The sequence below is a fragment of the Oryctolagus cuniculus genome, chromosome 16, assembly GCF_964237555.1.
Source record: "Oryctolagus cuniculus chromosome 16, mOryCun1.1, whole genome shotgun sequence".
NCBI classification, from domain to species: domain Eukaryota; kingdom Metazoa; phylum Chordata; class Mammalia; order Lagomorpha; family Leporidae; genus Oryctolagus; species Oryctolagus cuniculus.
The window spans coordinates 38,055,373-38,072,173 of record NC_091447.1 but is presented as its reverse complement, the minus strand read 5'-3'; the positions used below and the strand labels follow the sequence as shown (position 1 = coordinate 38,072,173).

General features: G+C 41.2%; 1 protein-coding gene across 3 annotated transcripts in view; it reads left to right on the top strand.

The window, feature by feature from the left end:
• MIOS (meiosis regulator for oocyte development) overlaps positions 1-16,801 on the top strand; it is a 35,443-nt gene that overhangs the window by 2,848 nt on the left and 15,794 nt on the right. For all 3 annotated transcript variants that reach the window (XM_051853317.2, XM_051853318.2, XM_008261698.4), the window contains 4 exons: positions 4,528-5,858; positions 6,183-6,281; positions 14,007-14,261; positions 16,482-16,651. In XM_051853317.2, coding sequence (XP_051709277.2) covers positions 4,568-5,858; positions 6,183-6,281; positions 14,007-14,261; positions 16,482-16,651 — 1,815 coding nt within the window. In that variant the 5' untranslated portion in view covers positions 4,528-4,567. The remainder of the gene's footprint in view (positions 1-4,527; positions 5,859-6,182; positions 6,282-14,006; positions 14,262-16,481; positions 16,652-16,801) is intronic.

Sequence of the window (16,801 nt, the reverse complement as noted above, 5' to 3'; positions counted from 1 at the left end):
CTCTTGCCCATGGTCGCTGGAACAAGTTGTGATTGTTGATACCTTGCCCTTGGCTTGACCTCACCTCTACTAGGAAGGGTGGAGGGTAGAGGATACAGATATTGGTAAGACCTGGAGATAGCAGTTGTGAGAAGAGTCAGAGGAAATAGTCAACACATGCACGAGTATAACAAATGCTTAATTCACTACCTACTGATTGCCTTTCGCTGTGCTGACTGCTAGAGGTATAGAGAGACAAGAGACATTTTACCTCCACTTAAGGAGCTTACACTCTGGTAGGAGAGAGAGATGGGTGATTTAAAATGAGAGGATACTGTTCAGTGAAGATTATATGTCTAAATAACCCAGTCTTGCCTAGGGAGAGTGTAGAGAGTGGTTGCTACCAAAGTTGAGCAGATTTTGTCTTGCCTAAGAAATGAGGAAAGGGGCTGGCACTGTGGCATAGTGGATAAAGCTGCTGCCTGCAGTGCTGGCATCCCATATGGGCACTGGTTCCTGTTCCAGCTGCTCCACTTCTGGTCCAGCTCTTTACTATGGCCTGGGAAAGCAGTAGAACATGGCCCAAGTCCTTAGGCCTCTGTACCTGTGTGGGGGACCGGAAGGAGCTCCTGGCTTTGGATTGGTGTAGCTCTGGACGTTTAGGCCATCTGGGGAGTGAACCAGCCTCTCTCTGCCTCTGCCTCACGGTAACTCTGCCTTTCAAATAAATAAATAAATCATAAAAAAAGGAAATGAGGAAAGAGTGCTTCAATCCGAGGGAACGTGATTTGCAAAGGTATGGTGATGGGGCGGTAGGCTTGTTCTAGGAATGGAGTAGGACAGTGTAGTTAGCGAGGAGGAGAATGATGTGCCATTAGGCCAGAGCAGGTAGAGGCCAAAGCCATCTATAGTCTTGTAGGTTGTATTGAAGATTCGGAATTCTGCATACTCAGCAGTTGCAAACCATTACAAAGTTTTAAGCAAGGGTTGACTCATCTGGTCAAATTTGTGTTGTAAAAAGATTATTCTCCAGGTGGGTGTTTGGCACAGCCGGTAAAATCCCACTTAGGACATCCGCGTCCCATATCAGAGTGCCTGGGTTCGAGTCCTCGTGCAACTACAGATTCCAGCTTTCTGCTGATATACCTCGTGGGAGGCAGCAGGTGATGACTCAACTACTTGGGTCCCTGCCACCTATGTGGGAGTCCAGGACTGAGTTTCTGGCTCTTGGGTTTAGCCTCGCCCAGCCCTGACTGTTGGGAGCATTTGAAGAGTGAATCAGTGGGTAGGAGATTCCCTTCTCTCTCTGCCTCTCAATAAATAAACTCTGAATACATAAAAGTTGAAATAAAAAGATTATTCTGACATCAAAACAGGTAGATTTCTAAAGGACCAGAGTGGCAAGAGGGATAAAAGAATTACTGAGTCAGTGCCACACAGAGCAGCTAAGTCGTACACCCTGCTTTCTTACAGTCAGTCTTCAGGGCGTTGCCACTGCCTCAGTCCAGTAGCACTTGGTAGCCTGAGTGGAGGACAGAGATAGTATATAATTAGGCTGATCCAGGATTGAGGAAAGAGAAAGTGGCAGGCAACCAGGAAATTGAGGGTGCTGGTCGGAGTATAAATGAAGTGACTGATCCTGGGCTGACTGATCCGAAAGGTTAGGAAGGAAATAAAGCTAGTATGAGAATTCTTAAATGTATTTCCTAATCATTCAATTATGTGAGTCTGAAATTCTAGACTAGTAATTCCTGACTGAAGCTTTTGCAAGATCAAAGAGAAAAACATCTATGTTTGAGCTGAATTATTTGGTACTTGTTGATGATTTCTTTTCAAAAATGTTTGGGACCAGTAGAGTTTTAGATTTTGTTGCATTTGCAAATATATATAATGAGATCACCTGGGATAGGTTGCATGTCTAAACAAATTCATTCGTGTTTTGTATACACCTTAGCCTGAGAGTAAATTGTTGTTGTTGTTGTTTGTAACATGCTTGCGCAGTCAGTGCTCAAAAAATATTTTTTTTTAAAGAGTGTGTGCTGGGTATATAGAGTTGAATGAACCAAAGCTTCACCCTCCAAGAACAAACTGTACAGTTGCAATGAAGATGTTTGCTCATTTTGATTTCAGACTATTATGAAGATGTTCACTCATTTTGAATCTAGACTATTACCTCTTGCCCACATCAGTTAGACATTTAAATGTTTGTAGACAGGAATGGGCACTTGGTATAGCAGTTGGGACGCTGCTTGGGACTCTCACGTCCCATTTCAGAGTGCGTGAGTTCAAGCCACAGTGCCACTCATCTAATGTACACCCTGGGAAGCAGCAGGTGATGGCACAGTGCTTGGGTTCTTGCCACCCACGTGGGAACCCAGATTGGATTTCCCACTCCCACATTTGACCTGGCTCAGCCCTGGCTATTGCAGGCAGTTGGGAAATGACTCACTGAGAGTAGGCGACTTCTGTCTCTTTCTCTGCTTCTCAAATAAATTCTTAATAAATTCAGTTTTTGTAGACATCCTTTATTATTAAAACATCGGGTTTTTTTTAAGATTTATTTATTTATTTGAAAGTCAGAAGCCAGCGCCACAGCTCACTAGGCTAATCCTCCGCCTTGCGGCGCCGGCACACCGAGTTCTAGTCCCGGTCGGGGCGCCGGATTCTGTCCCGGTTGCCCCTCTTCCAGGCCAGCTCTCTGCTGCGGCCAGGGAGTGCAGTGGAGGATGGCCCAAGTGCTTGGGCCCTGCACCCCATGGGAGACCAGGATCCGCGCGGTGCGCCGGCCGCAGCGGCCATTGGAGGGTGAACCAACGGCAAAGGAAGACCTTTCTCTCTGTCCCTCTCTCTCTCACTTTCCACTCTGCCTGTCAAAAAATTTAAAAAAAATTAAAAAAAAAAAAGTTACACAGAGAGAGAAAGAGGTCTTCCATTCACTGGTTCACTCCTCAATTGGCCACAATGGCCAGAGCTGCACTGATCTGAAGCCAGGAGCCAGGAGCTTCCTCTGGGTCTCCATGCGAGTGCAGGGGCCCTAGGACTTGTGCCATCTTCTACTGCTTTCCCAAGCCAATGTAGAGAGCTGGATCAGAAGTGGAGTGGCCAGGACTTGAACCGGGATGCATATGGGATTCCGGCACTGCAGGCGACGGCTTTACCCGCTATGCCACAGTGCTGGCCCCAAAAACATCATTTTTAACCATAGGTATTTTTAGTTTGTGCTTCAACTGCTAGAATATTTATTTTCTCAAAAAGCCCATTTCAACAATATTCAAAAGTTTATAGACTTAAAAGCCAAAAGAGTCTCTTAGTAAGTATGATGTGTGTACTACTGGTTGTAAATAGGATGAATTCTACATAAGCCTACAAGCATTTTTAATAGTCATATATTTTAGCATATCTTAGAAAAAATGTAATTGGCTTTTATACCTACCATCCATAGACCTTATGATTGGGTTAATGTCAATTTTCACATTTTAAAAATGAGTCACTTTAAAGAAATTGTTGGGGCCAGCACTGTGGTGTAATGGGTAAAGCTGCTGCCTGCAGCGCCAACATCCCATAAGGGCACCGGTTTGAGACCCGGCTGCTCCACTTCTGATCTAGCTCTCTGCTCTGGCCTGGGAAACCAGTGGAAGATGGCTCAAGTCCTTGGGCCCCTGCACCTGCGTGGGAAACCTGGAAGAAGCTCCTGGCTCCTGGCTTCAGATAGGCACAGCTCCGACCTGTTGCAGCCAGTTGGGGAGTGAACTAGCAGATGAAAGAGCCTCCCCCCCGCCGACTCTGACTCTCCGTAACTCTTTAAAATAAATAAATTAAAAAAATCTTAAAAAAATAAATTGGTGGTTCCTTTTTAAGGAATAGAACTAGTATGTAGCAGAGCTTGGGATAGAAATCATGTTTCTTACTTCTTTAAACAGTTCACTCTGCCATATAAAGCTACTGCTTTTCATGGAAAGTTGGAAGAAACCTGTGTCTTAGGAGCACATTATACTTTACATCTGCATTGTGCGTTATGATGGCACATGTGGCCATTTATTTTATAATTAGATAACATATGAACTAGTCACATTTCTCATGCTTAGTAGGCACTTGTTGCTGGTGACTACCCTGATGGACCGCAGATTTTTGTTGTTGTAGAAAGTTCTCTTGGACAGTGCTGCTCTAAACTATTGCTTAGGAACACAGTTCACAGCTCTTTTAAGTTCTCCCTCCTTCAAAGGCTTGATGATACTTATTAATTTGCTCACCACGCTGAAGTTGTTAAAACCCTGAGGTTAAATTGGAAGTACTAGTAACAGTGCAATTAAGATAATTGATCATGGGAAATAAGGCCAGAACGGAGTTCTCAGGTTCTTACCAGCTCATTTTATTGGAGGAAGTGGTGGCTTTTCATTCTCCCTTTTAGTAAGTAAATGTCTTGAATTCATAGTGATAGAAGAAATAACAAATATATTGCCAAAGAGGATATTTGTATAGAGAGTTTCCTGATTTTTCAAAATTGTACTTTGTTGGTATCTTACCACTTTTTGTTTACAACTGTTTCAGTGAATGGGCCTGACTGGACTTTGTGAGCACATCCATCAACATGAGCGGTACCAAACCTGACATTCTGTGGGCACCACACCAGGTTGATAGATTTGTTGTATGTGATTCAGAACTGAGCCTTTATCATGTGGAATCTACTGTGAATTCAGAACTCAAAGCTGGATCTTTGCGTTTATCAGAAGACTCTGCGGCTACATTACTGTCCATCAATTCAGATACACCTTACATGAAATGCGTTGCCTGGTATCTCGATTATGATCCTGAATGTCTCCTGGCAGTTGGACAAGCAAATGGTCGAGTTGTCCTTACAAGTCTTGGTCAGGATCATAACTCAAAGTTCAAAGATTTGATTGGGAAAGAATTCGTTCCAAAGCATGCACGACAATGCAACACCCTTGCATGGAATCCTCTGGATAGTAACTGGCTTGCTGCTGGTCTTGATAAACACAGAGCTGACTTTTCAGTGCTGATATGGGATATCTGCAGCAAATATACGCCTGACATAGTTCCCATGGAAAAAGTGAGACTTTCAGCAGGCGAAACCGAAACAACATTAGTAACAAAGCCACTTTATGAATTAGGACAGAATGATGCTTGTCTTTCTCTCTGTTGGCTTCCACGAGACCAGAAACTTCTCCTGGCTGGTATGCATCGTAACCTAGCCATATTTGATCTTCGGAATACAAGCCAAAAGATGTTTGTAAATACGAAAGCAGTTCAAGGGGTGACTGTGGATCCATACTTCCATGATCGTGTTGCTTCCTTCTATGAAGGTCAGGTTGCAATATGGGACCTTAGGAAATTTGAGAAGCCAGTTTTGACTTTGACTGAGCAACCAAAACCCTTAACAAAAGTAGCATGGTGTCCAACTAGGACTGGTCTGCTTGCCACTTTAACAAGAGATAGTAATATTATTAGATTATATGATATGCAGCATACACCCACTCCTATTGGAGATGAAACTGAGCCCACAATAATTGAAAGAAGTGTGCAACCTTGTGACAACTACATTGCTTCCTTTGCATGGCATCCAACAAGTCAAAATCGAATGATAGTTGTAACTCCCAACAGAACAATGTCTGACTTCACTGTTTTTGAAAGAATATCACTTGCCTGGAGTCCAGTTACGTCTTTAATGTGGGCTTGTGGCCGTCATTTGTATGAATGCACTGAAGAAGAAAATGATAATTCTTTAGAAAAAGATATAGCAACAAAGATGCGCCTTCGGGCTTTATCGAGGTACGGACTTGATACAGAGCAGGTGTGGAGAAATCACATTTTAGCTGGAAATGAAGATGCACAGCTCAAGTCACTCTGGTATACTCTGCACTATATCCTTTGTATTTGATTGTGTCTGGTTAATCAGATAGAGATGTCCCTGAAGTTTGCTGAAAGGTCAGTTATAAATACACTGAATGTTTTATATCTAAGTACAAGTTACATAATACTAAGTTACAAAGTAAAATGATTCAAAAACTCTTGAACTTGAAATAACTGCTTTGTAGTTTGTGTAGGAGGAAGAGAAGTATACAGTAGAGTAGGAGTGCTCTCATTGCCCTGACGCCTATTATGAATTGGCTCCAAATCAAAATATGTTTAGCTTTGAAATATTGTCTAAAACTTCATCACTTAGAATTTCCTATGCATTTAAATACTTATGAAACAATATACGGAAGATATGGATCAGAAATCTCCAGGCAACAAAGGATCATTGGTTTATGCAGGAATAAAGTCAATTGTAAAATCATCTTTGGGTAAGAAAATCCCATTTTGTTTTTTCCAATGTGTTTCTAACTTTCATATTTTTTATTTTGTCCCTAATCATTTGGTACATAAATATCCCTTTTTCTTTTTGGTTTTCTGGTTATTATCTTAGTGAAATTTTGAGTTAAATGCTATTGTATTCATACCTAAATACCTTTTGGGAGGGAGTCTTGATTGAAGTGACATTAATGTTTGGTCAGTTCATTTATTCAGTACTGTTTCTTGAAGACTCACTTTTAGTGGTTTTACACTAAATGATTTATAGGATGCTGATTGTTAATTAGTATTTTATCACAGCATTTTGCTTTTCAAAAACAAAAAGATCTCCAGTTGAAGGAGTATTTGCTGCCCAAATACTTTTAGCCATTTAATTGCAAGGACTGTAGCTGTGACATGTAGCTTGACTAACCTGAAGGAGCCATCCCTGAAATAGTCTCTGATGAATGAGTGAATGAATGAATTAATGATACATTAATGTAAGAAAGTAATTAATGATCTTTAAGAACAAAATTAAAATGATGGAAACCCTTAAGTTACATTTTCACTGATTGCTTTAAACAGTAGGTGTTACTCTTTTTATTAGGATTTAATTATGCATTTTATTATAATTGTCTCCTCAACCAAGGTTTGATCTCTAGCTTTTGGTGGTAAATTTAGGCCCAAGTCAAGATGCTAAAACATAGTTCTCATTATTTAGTCAAGGGACAGTAGAAGTTGTAAATGCAACTGGGTTTTTTTTTTTTTTTTTTTGAACAGGACTTACATCGATCACACAGATCTACAGATAATACAAAATACACTTCTTGGAGTAAATGAAGCAGCTGAGTTGAACTGTTATGTTCTTACAGTGTGGCTTTCTTAAAGGATTTTCAAATGACTTTGGTCTACATTGCTGAAAGGTGTAATAGACTTATTTTTATTTATTTATTTATTTTTTATTTTTTGACAGGCAGAGTGGACAGTGAGAGAGAGACAGAGAGAAAGGTCTTCCTTTGCCGTTGGTTCACCCTCCAATGGCTGCGGCCGCGCACTGCGCTGATCCGATGGCAGGAGCCAGGTGCTTCTCCTGGTCTCCCATGGGGTGCAGGGCCCAAGCACTTGGGCCATCCTCCACTGCACTCCCTGGCCACAGCAGAGAGCTGGCCTGGAAGAGGGGCAACCAGGACAGAATCCGGTGCCCCAACTGAGACTAGAACCCGGTGTGCCAGTGCAGCAAGGCGGAGGATTAGCCTAGTGAGCCGCAGCGCCGGCTGTAGACTTCTTATCTACTTCATTTTGGTGTTCTCTTTAGCCCTCCACCAAAAAAGGGGGGGGGGGGGTAACCTTTATTATAAGTAGTAAAATGAATGAGTTTAATTAGAAACTGCCATTTTTATTAATATAGGTAAAAGGGCGAATACCCTGAATTACCCCATAAATCAACCTCAATAAACATGGTTCATGATTTTACAACTACTGCTGTGAAACTTTAAACACCAAGTGTGTAGAATTTATAGTATTTTAGCTGTTTAAAATCAGATCTTATTCTCCGTAATTCTGAAGTTGGTTATTGTGTTTGTTGCAATTTGATACATTTTAGAGAAATGCTAAACTCCCTGAGAGGACAAGCAAGAGGCAAAGTGTGGACTATCCTTGTGTTTCTGGTGCAGTAGAAGCAAGCTGAGTATTCTGTCCTTAGGTCAGAGTAGCCAAAGGTTTCCTGATGAAGGATTTCCTCATTGCTACATTTTCAGCTTTTCGTTTTGTTTGGCTTATTTGTTTTTATTTCTACTACCCAAAGGCAGAAAGTTAGAAATTGCTGTCCAAAATGGCACTCCAAGGTTTCATTTCTGTATTTTACCTGGCAAAACCTTTTTTTAAAATTGTGTGTTTAGTATTCAGCATATAGTAAACATATTGAATGATTTTGCCCACAGTAACCTCGTGCATAAATTTATTAGAGCACAGAGCTAAGTTTTTGTTTTGGTGACAAATGATATATCAGTGTTTACTGTGACAGTTACTCTCTGTGTATTTATTAAATGATTAATAAATTACTAAATTAATAATTTTATAATTGCAATATGCAGTAAGTTCCCTCACCCAGTCAATACTTATTACATGCTCACTGTGTCCCTGGAATGGTCCTGGGATCTGGAGATATAACTGTCAATGAGCTAGATGAATTTCTTCACCTCACAGAGATTGAAGTGTCATCCCTGCTCGTGGGAGTCAATGATCCAGTGCAGAAGATGGGCAAGTAAACTTGCAGTTATAGTGTGAGAAGAACAGGAAGGATTCCTAATCTGTTGGGAAGGATTAGAGCTTCCCTGGAAGAGGTAAAGGCAAAAAGAAAGTCCAGACTGGGGAGAGCATATGCGGTAAGCCCAGAGGAAGAACTGTTAGTGTGGAACAGAGCATGAAGCAGCGAGTAAGGAAAGAATGGAGGCTAGAAAAGTAAGCATTGGGCCAATTCAAGAAGGACTGAAGAATCATGTTAGGGATGTAGGGAGATTTTCACCTTCGAGATCAAGTAAGGGAGAAGTTTAAAGAGTTGTAACAGAATTAGATTCTGTGTGTAGATGGAGGAGGGATCAGGATTGATAGTAGGGACACCTGGTAGAAGCCTACAGTAATCAGGCAAGAAGTGGTGGAGTCCTTACCAAGGTTAGTAGTAGATGGACTGGAGAAATACGGTGAATTGGAGAGTGGGACAGATTTAATGATTAATTGGATGAAGGGGGCAAATTGCAGTTGGAGTAGAAATTTGAGTGGTTTGAAGAAATGAAGTAGTCAGTTATAAATAATTCAAGATGACTATATGAAGAAATAAAAAAAAAGATACTCAAAGTAGGAGACAAATCTGGGTCAAGGTAGGGCCTCTGTTGATTTTTTTTTTTTTTAATTTTCCACATGGGATTGATTTAAGAGTGTGTAAATGCTGGTGACAGGAATCCCATGCCTGTAAAGAAGTTGGAAGATACAGAGAGAAGGGGTGGAGCCAAAAGATGTCTAAGAGTGGGAGGCAGTGGGATCTAGATCACAGGTTCCACTTCACCTAGTAGGGTGCATATCTCTTCCATGTTAGTCCAAGGGAAAGGGGAAGAAATGGGGTATGGAGATTGTTAGAGGTTCAGCCACCAGAGGCTGAGGCATAGGGAGGTTACGGGGAGAAGAGAGGAAGGGGAGAGCTGTTGTGGGAAACCTCAGAGTTTGACTGCAGGACAACACTGCTCTACCAGGAGAGTGGGGCAAGGCATGAAGACTGTTGACAATAGAGCGATTCACTTGTTGGCCGTTGGGGTTAGTTTGGATAGAGATGATAACAAAGACAGAACGATACTGGTAAATAAAAATGAGTGCCGAATGACACTGTGGAGTTGAGGGATGTGGAGGAATTGAGATTTCTACGAGATTAGATGTTGTTGGTTATAAAGTGGCTCATTTGGAGTTGTGACCATGAAAGGAGTAGGTCAGGTCTTGGGAAGTGTAGACCACTGGAGATCAGAAAGACAAGTTGACTGGAAGAGCTTGTGTTGAATTCAGCCAGGACCAGAACAGACGCTCTGAGTCTCTTGTGTAATTCTGTATGGTAGTGTTCACAGTGTTGTCTGTGTGTATAACTCTAATGGTTCTTCACAGATTACTTAAGAATTTACTTTTGTTAAGAACAGTTATATTAAAAATCCATGATAAGAGTGGGGATTTAGCCTAGCATTTAAGACACCTATGTCCCATATCATAGTACCTGGGTTTGAGTCCCTGCATGGATTCGTGACTCCAGCTTCCTGCTGGTGCAGTCTCTTGGGAGGCAGTGGTGATGGCTCAAGTGATTGAATTCCTGCCACCTACATAGGAGACCTGGAATCAGTTTCCAGATCCCAGCTTTGGGGCTTTAGCCCTGGCCGCTGCCAGCATTTGGGGAGTGAACCAGTGAATTGGAGCCATGTCTGTCTCTCTGCCTGTCTCCCCCTCCCCCCATGTCCCCTAAAAAAACCCAGGATAACATGATAGTACTTATTTGATAACCCCCAATTTCATGTGGCATAGTTAGGTCTCTGAGCAGGCAAAATGCAGGATATAATATCCATGAGCTTGACATGCAATTCCATCTCGCAGCTGTGAACTCAGTTCATATATATTGGTCTCTTTCATGACAAAATTTTTGTAAAATGCAGACTCAAAAAAATTAGAATATTATTAAACTGTCAGAAATCATTTAAAAAATAAATTTCTGCTTTTTACTGACCTATCTTAATAGATAACTTTTAAAATGTGTTTGTGGTTTAAAAAGTTATTTTCATTTATTTGAAAGAGAAAGATCTTCCACCTGCTGGTTCATTTTCCAAATGCCCACAATAGCCAGGGCTGGGTCAGGCTTAACCCAGGAGCCTGGAACTTAGTCTGGGTTTCCTACATGGTGGCAGTGGACCCAAGTATTTGAGCTATTACCACTACCCCAGGGGGCACATATTATCAGGAAGCTGGGTCAGACATGGAGGGGTCAGGACCTGAACAAAGCATTTCTATCTGGGATGCTGGCATCCCAAGTGGCCTCTTAACCACCATGCCAAACATGTTCCCCTGAATTGTTATTTTTACCATTAATTAAATAATACCAATTTTGAACCCAAAATTTTTAGGAGAGTTATGAGAATAAATATCTTACGTACATCTGCAATTTGTTTTAGCTGAAATTTACATTTTACCTTGATTTGTTATTCAGAACAAATATTTTAATTTCTAAAATGAGTTTTTAATTACCGTTAATCAGAGTTTTCTCATGGTTTTTAAAAACTTATTTGCATAAGCTAAAAGTGATAAAAAAAGCTAAAGGCTGATTTTTTATGGTTGCAAATAGAGCAGTGTACTTCCTCTTTTCAGTGGGTGGGAAGTCTTATTAAAATTAGAAAATTTCTTTTCAGAAGTAAAATAAGTAAATTTCAAGTATAATTAGCTATTATTTGGATTAATAAACTTTTCTAAATAACTCATCTTTTCATAAAGCAATCAGATATAGTTGCTGATATGTACTGATATGGGTACTGCTTTAGACTCCCCATAACCTAATGTCAGATCATCACACAGGTTATATAAAAGAATGGAGTGGCTATGATGGAGAGTATACCTTTGCTATGTACTGTCTTTATTCTTTCCAGGTATTTAGACAGAATGTTTACGTGAAATACTTTCTCATATAATGTAACTTGCAAATGACAACTGTAACATGTGTGTATTACTTCATCATTTCCATGGGCCAGCAGTCTGGGCGTGGCTTAGGCGGTCCTCGGCTCAAAGTGTGACAAGGCTGAAATCAGCCCTGGAGCTCAGAGTCATCTTTTGGGTTCACATGGTTGTTGGCAGAATTTAGGACTGAGGTAGCCATTTTCTTACCACCCTCAGTTCCTAGAGTCTGCTCGTGGTTGCCACGTGGTTTTCTCGTAGACCTTCGCGACTTGGCAGCTTTTACTGACTAAAATAAGCAGGCGGTCTCTAGCCTGCAGCTTCTCTGCACCCAGAACCCCTAGGAGTCATCTGACTGGGCAGCCCTGCATTGCATGTCTCCCTCTGATTCACTCGGAGGCAACTGAGTGATGACCTTAGTCACTTCTGCTCTTAGAGGGTACTGCAAGAAGTGGAATAGAATTAAAAGATAAGTTTAATTTGGTTCAAAGATTATGAAATCCACACATAAAAATATCTTGTTTAGAAATGAATCTCAGGGGCCGGCGCCGTGGCTCACTTGGTTAATCCTCCGCCGGCAGTGCTGGCATCCCATATGGGTGCCGGGTTCTAGTCCTGGTTGCTCCTCTTCCAGTCCAGCTCTCTGCGATGGCCCGGGAAGGCAGTGGAGGATGGCCCAAGTGCTTGGGCCCCTGCACCTGTGTGGGAGACCAGGAGGAAGCACCTGGCTTTGGATCGGCGTAGCTCCAGCTGTAGAGGCCATTTTGGGGGGTGAACCAACGGAAGGAAGACCTTTCTGTCTCTCTCTCACTGTCTAACTCTATCTGTCCAAAAAAAAAAAAAAAGAATCTCAGATTCCTCCTGCCCAGGGAGTTATGCAAGGATGTGGTTGCCAGGAAGCAGGAGCCATGGAGCCCTTCTCGCAGTTATGTCTGCAATAAGAATTCTTAAAACTTATCTATTTACTGTTGATCTAGTTACTTACAAATATATAATTATAGTATTGTATATAATTATATAAATGTATGATTACTCTAAGTTACATATGTAAAGTTTTGCAAAAATAATAAAGGAAGTTGGTAATATTGGACAGTCATGTTGCCTAATTCATAATTGAGTTTATTTTGAAAATCCAGGTGGTTAAAGTAACAGATGGTTAAATAATGACAGTTTTGCTGATAAAGCGTTCTAGAATGTTTTGAGTTGTAATTAATAGAGTTGTTAAGTTTCATCTTTGTTTGTTTGCCACCAGGTTTCATCCTAGTTACATTACACTACCTTTAGGATTTATAGTAGTGTAAATAATGCTGCAAGAATAGGATGGCTTTGTAGTAAGAAAAGAATGAGAATATGAAGTTTTCTGATACAGCGAGGGGAGAAATACCCTTCACATGATTCCCACTGTATTTTTTTTTTTTAATTAATTTATTTATTTGAAAGGCAGAGAGAGAAAGTGAGAGAGATCTTTCATCTGTTGGTTCAGTTGCCAAATGGCCACAGCTGCTGGGGGTTGGCCAGATGGAAGCCACCAGAAGCCCGGAGCTTCGTCTGGGTCTCCCATGTGGATGCTGGGGCCCAAGTGCATGGGCCATCTTCTGCTCCTTCCTCTGGTGCATTAGCAAGGAGCTGGATTCAAGTGGAGAAGCTGGAACTGGAAATGGCGCCCATACGGCATGCTAGCACTGCAGGCAGAGGCTTAACTTTCTGTGCCACAGTACCAGCCCCATCCCACTGTGTTTTAAGGTTAACAGTTATCTTCAACTTTCCAAACACTTTGGTCTCTGATCTCATTTTTTTTGTATATACGTCCCTGCACAGAGGAAGGAGAGAGAAGTGATAGAGAAGCTTCTACTTGGATCCTGAGCAGTGGGATACCTTGGGATTTGGAGCCTGTATTCTAGTGAGAGAAGAGATAAGACTGAAAAATAAATTAATGAATATGGGAATTTATGTTTAGTGCTAAAAGAAATAAAACCACAGGTAGTGACTGATAATGAGGATGTGTGGATTTTAGGTTGACATCGGGGAGGCTTCTGTGCAGCAGTGACTCAGCTTTGCCTCTGAGCCTCTGCGCCCACTCCACCAGCTTATGTCTGCTGTGCAGAGGAGCTGGTGTACTTAGAAACATGGAAAAATGTTTTATTGGTGGCATGTTTCGTATTTGAACTAAGAAAATTGTGGCTAACAAATTAAATCCATATATTTTTTAATTATTTGAGAGATCCCCCATCCATTGATTGTCTCTACAAATGCCTTCAGTGACAAGGTCAGGGCTGGGGCTGAAGCCAGGAGCTTAATCTACATCTCCGACATGGGTGGCAGAAACCCTGCTACCTTCCAGGGTCTACACTGCTGGGAAACTGGGATCAGAAACTGGAGCTGGGAATCAATCCCAGGCACTCTGATAATGGGACACAGCACTTACCTGGCTTCTTAGTCACTAAGCCAAACACCGCCTCTGCATATTCTAAATATACTGTTGAAATAATTCCTTTTAAAAGTAATTTACTTTCCAAGTTTACTTCACAATAACAGATATGTTCTGTTTTTAGGAGTGGTGGAGAGCAGCAGACACAATTGGAGTGGATTGGATAAGCAAACTGATATTCAGAATTTAAATGAAGAAAGAATCTTGGCTTTACAGCTTTGTGGGTGGATAAAGAAGGGAACAGATGTGGATGTGGGGCCGTTTTTGAACTCACTTGTACAAGAAGGGGAGTGGGAGAGAGCTGCTGCTGTGGCATTATTCAACCTGGATATTCGGCGAGCAATCCAGATCCTGAACGAAGGGGCGTCCTCAGGAAAAGGTATCCGGTTGTCTTCTAAGATGCTGGCAGTGTGTGGAATTCTGTTAAGAAGGCTATTAATTTGCAAATATCTGATTAATATTTTAATGTAAATATTGGTTGAAAGAGCACAATTTTATGTCTAACAGTAAATATTAGCCCATTCTTTTCAGTTATGTCTTCATTTAGGTATTTAAAAGCAAAGATGTGCATTATATGTCTTCCACCTGCTGGTTCACTCCCCAAATGACCACAATGGGTGGAGCTGGGCCTATCTGAAGCCAGGAGCCAGGAGCTTCTTCCAGGTCTCCCATGTAGGTGCAAGGACCCAAGGACTTGGGCTATCATCTTCTACTCTTTCCTAGGCCACAGTAGAGAGCTGGATGGGAAGTGGAACAGCTGGGACTCGAACTAGTGCCCATATGAGATGCCAGCGCTACAGGCTGGGGCTTTACCTGCTATGCCACAGTGCCAGCCCCTCTTATACATTTTTTAATAAAACTGGTTGCCTGAAGATTAGGACACTTCAATTTGCAAGCATTTTTGGCACACATTTAAGTTTATTTGAATTTATACTTTGTGTTTTGGGTGGTTACTGGTTGACCTTTAGGAAGCTCTGATACTTTTATTTCAACAAATATGGATTCTAATAAAAAGCATAGTTTGAGTTATAAAAGTGCTACTACTACTTGAGTCTGTAATTAAAACATAATTTCTGTTTAATATTTGTTAAAAAGAAGTGTGATAAGCTTTTTGACTCTGGTGTTTTGCCAGATTCCTCAGAGAAACAAATCTTAATCCAAAACTTCAAGTTTTCTTCCCATTAATACACCTGGCAAATTATTTCTGAATATTCAGAATACTGACTTATTTTCTGATTCATTTTGAAACCATTATAGTTACATTGAACCATAGGGAAATACATGAAATGAAGTGTAGTATGTTGGCCGGCGCCGTGGCTCACTAGGCTAATCCTCTGCCTTGCAGCGCTGGCACACCGGGTTCTAGTCGCGGTCGGGGCGCCGGATTCTGTCCCGGTTGCCCCTCTTCCAGGCCAGCTCTCTGCTGTGGCCCGGGAGTGCAGTGGAGGATGACCCAAGTCCTCGGGCCCTGCACCCCATGGGAGACCAGGAGAAGCACCTGGGTCCTGCCATCGGATCAGCAGGATGTGCCGGCCGCAGTGCGCCGGCCACGGCGGCCATTGGAGGGTGAACCAACGGCAAAAGGAAGACCTTCCTCTCTGTCTCTCTCTCTCACTGACCACTCTGCCCTGTCAAAAAAAAAAAAAAAAAAAAAAAGAAAGAAAGAAAGAAATGTAGTATGTTTACATCCAGTGTAAAAGTCAAAATAGTGTTTCACCTAGATTGACATCTTGTCCTTTACTTTTACACTAACAAAGTTCTTCCCCATTCGAGAGTATAATAGAAAATAGGTGCTAATGAAAGAAGAATATATATTTAAGTTCTACAATCCCATTCTAACCTTTTTAGAAAATTTAATTTACTTACTAGAGAGGCAGAGTTACAGAGAGGGAGAGGCACAGAGCAAGGTCTGCCATCCTCTGGTTCATTCACCAAGTGGCTGCAAGGCCAGAGCTGGTCTGGTCCTAAGCCAGGAGCTTCTTCTGGGTCTCCTGTGTGAGCAAAGGGACCCAGGAACTTGGGCCATCTTCAAGTGTTTTCCCAGGCCATTAGTAGAGAGCTGGATATGTAATTCATTTTGTCCTAGAGAAATGAAAAGTATAATACCATTGCAGGAATGCTGAAATACTGGCTTTTTGTACTTTGCAATTGACATTTATACATAAGTATGTGCATTATAGATTTAGGAATGATAAATTAATTTTGAAATTTACAGTGCTGAGGTAGAGTAATAGTTGTATCAGTGCTTTGAAATAGCGTAAATGAGCTTGTTGATGAAGTCAGCAGTGATTCAGGTAGGGCGGTCTCACTCTTCTTCATGTAGGTATGAGGGAATAACATGCTGTATAGAAACCCGCCTGGAGTGAGACACAGAATTTAAAATTTATACTTAACCTGTATAGGATTTGCAAATACAAAATTTTTTTGCTTATGATTCTTACCAGATTTTCCGAATCAAAACCCTTATTCTAGTGGGCTTACTTTTCTGGGGTTAGAAGTCACCCTCTGATTTTTGTTTGCTTGTGATTTAACAAATGAGGAAATAGAAGATACTGAGCTTTTGATCACTTAGATTAACCCAGGTGTTTTCAACATGCAGGAGACCTGAATCTCAATGTGGTAGCAATGGCTTTATCAGGCTATACGGATGAAAAGAACTCCCTTTGGAGAGAAATGTGCAGCACTCTACGATTACAGCTAAACAACCCATATCTATGTGTCATGTTTGCATTTTTGACAAGTGAAACAGGATCTTATGATGGAGTTTTGGTAAGCTAATTTCTGGTTCAGAAGATACTTGTTAAAATATAAATAAATAATAAATGATTTATTACAGTTGGAGTTTTTATCAACTTTTCAAATGTCTGTTGCACAAAGTACTTTATATATTAATACATATGAGTATATATTGTTTACTTA